Source organism: Lipotes vexillifer, unplaced genomic scaffold (assembly GCF_000442215.2).
Source record: "Lipotes vexillifer unplaced genomic scaffold, Lipotes_vexillifer_v1.1 scaffold496, whole genome shotgun sequence".
NCBI lineage: Eukaryota > Metazoa > Chordata > Mammalia > Artiodactyla > Lipotidae > Lipotes > Lipotes vexillifer.
The window spans coordinates 363,448-365,970 of NW_006786690.1; the positions used below are offsets into that span (position 1 = coordinate 363,448).

At 37.9% G+C, this 2,523-nt stretch overlaps 1 protein-coding gene across 3 annotated transcripts in view; it reads right to left on the reverse strand.

The window, feature by feature from the left end:
- Window positions 1-1,325: 1,325 nt before the first annotated feature.
- The window catches only part of FAM76A (family with sequence similarity 76 member A), a 26,301-nt gene continuing 25,103 nt past the window's right edge, over window positions 1,326-2,523 (reverse strand). Inside the window, exon 8 of one of the 3 annotated variants that reach the window (XM_007459080.1) lies at window positions 1,326-2,492. In XM_007459080.1, coding sequence (XP_007459142.1) covers window positions 2,406-2,492 — 87 coding nt within the window. In that variant the 3' untranslated portion in view covers window positions 1,326-2,405. The remainder of the gene's footprint in view (window positions 2,493-2,523) is intronic. The other 2 variants (XM_007459079.1, XM_007459081.1) reach the window with 2 other exon arrangements.

Below are 2,523 nucleotides of genomic sequence, written 5' to 3' on the forward strand. Positions count from 1 at the left end.
TTGTCAGTTGCTTCATTTGCAAATATTTTCTCCCATTCTGAGGGTTGTCTTTTGGTCTTGTTTATGGTTTCCTTTGCTGTGCAAAAGCTAAGTTTTTAATTGTTTAAATTCTACAAGCAAGACAAACTGACTCTTTTCTAGGTTGAAGGGGATTATGGGATATGTCTATTGGTGAACCAGCAAGAAATGAAAAAAAAAAACAATTATACTTAAGTCAATATGAATTTTTATTAACACACATTTTTCAAAGTCTGTACAAACCAAAACATTCCTGTGTTTTAAAAGGTCCATTATTACAAACATACAAATAAACAAAAGGTGTTACCAAAAGTTAGCTACTCAATTTCACGGTAAAACAGTGTCATGATTTTTAAAAACCAAAATTTCAAGACTGAGGTTTCTTCCTTCCCTTTTTGGAACTTGTGGAAAGTTAGAAAATGTGTGGATTTGCTTTATATTAAATGCCAAGACCTTAAAAAAAGATTTAGTATAAAACTAAATGTGTTTTTACATTGTCACTTCATGTAACAGAATTTCTCAAGTCTTTAAAATTAAAAAAAAAATGACTAACTTTTTTCACAATCTTTTCCCCATAGTCAATGTAAATGCATCTGAAAATATTATCTGACAGTTTATCTTTACCTAAAAGTTTCTCATTCAAAAAGTTACAAAACTGTTTAGCACTGCCATTTCCCTTGCTTAGAAGGGAAAATTACATCCTCTACTAGAGTGATAGATAAGTAACATGGTCCATTGTTCCTCTTACCAGAAGGAAGCCACTCATTTCCACATCTCTGTCCAATTATGTGCATGGCTCCACTTGTGAGAATGCTCACAAATTAGAAGCATTTGCTCCTAGGAAATGCCTAGCAAGTTAAACTTACTGCTACACTTTTGGTAGACTGAGGTACAAATGTCATCTGCCCTTATGATTACCTCTAACTCTAGTACCACCCCCTGCATTCATGATTCCAAGGTAGCTGGTTTTACTGTTTCATGGCACACTACACATCTCTAGTTCCTTGCACTAACATCATCTAGAGGACCTGAGAGTACGGCTAGAAATGCAAATCTATCCTCTCACCTGGAAAAGAGAATCCATATGCCTATTGGGTCAAGAAGGGAAAACAGGACACAGTTCAGGCTGCGGCCAAGCTGCTTTTGAGAAGCACCTGTTTTCAACACATTTCCATTAAAGGCAGGGAGTGTACAGGCTGGGGTGGGTGAGGAGGAGTGGGGAAAAGGTACAGTGATATCATTCTCCCAGGACTTACAGTCCATACTTGAGCAGCTCATACGAACCTCCAAAATGCTCTGTAGTCTGAATATTATCCCATTTTGAATCATGTAAAAAAAAAGTTACCTGAAAATGGCCCAGTATGACAACTGATATAAGTAAAGGGCATTTTTTTAAAAAGAGGTGGCAGTGTGAGAATTTAAAATCAGTCACATAAAACAATCAAGAAAGGGGTGGGGGAGAGAAGTGTCCAGTACAACCTGGACAACCCTTCTTTCTGCCTTTACTTAGAAAGACAGACTGTCCAAATCTTTGCTACCTTCCTTAAGTATCTTCTTACATGGTCTTCCAAGAAATCCTCCAAAAGGCACTTAACTCCATACTTATATATTGAATTGTTTCACCTTAGCAATCAGTTTTTAAGACTCCAAGGTAACAAGAAAGAAAAGATCTGATTCTTTTACTAAACGCTAGAGAGTAGGACTTTTTTGTAAGAGGCATCACTTTTACAAGAACAAGCTAGGCTACCATTACTCTTTTATCAAGAAAAAGTTTCTTTTTTTAAAAAATAAATAAAACTCTGGCTATACATAGTACAAAGTACATAATACACCTGGAAAAAAACCCAAGAGTATACCCTGAAGCAAAAGGTTTACTGGAGAGAAAAATTCTCTTCCACTGTACCAAGTCTTAAGGTGGCAGTTTTCAAAGTTCAGAGGGTGGCAGTGATATGTAATTAATGCCAACTATTTGCTCATGGGTATGGGAGGATGCAATGATGGACCAAAAAAAAAAACAACCAAACCATTCTGCACATAACACTGAGCAGTGACCACCACACACACATAAAAAAGTAACAAAAGAGAGACAGACAGAGAGACAGTAGTACTGAGAGGAGGGTTGGGGGTAGAAAGGGGAGTGAGGGAGAGTGGGAGTGGGAGAGAGAGAGAGAGAGAGAGCGAGCCTGAAACCCCAAACATTCAAGCATGCAGTCATAATATAGCACAAACCAGGTGTTTCCACTCAGCCCCACTGCAATCGCACAAAGAAGGATAACTATAGTAAAATAGAGATTTCTTAAGAAAGCTTGCAATTCCCAGAGAACAGCTAAGTTGCCACCCTAACCCAGGAATCCATTGCTATTGCCAGGAGCGTCCTTGTGGGTCTCTCATGGAGAGGTTATAGCTCCTGACTTCTCTGACTTCTTGCTCTTGGACAAGGCAGCTGCCTGCTTCAGGAGCTCTCGGTTTTTGGCCTTAAAAAAAAAAAAAAAAAAAAAAAAAAAG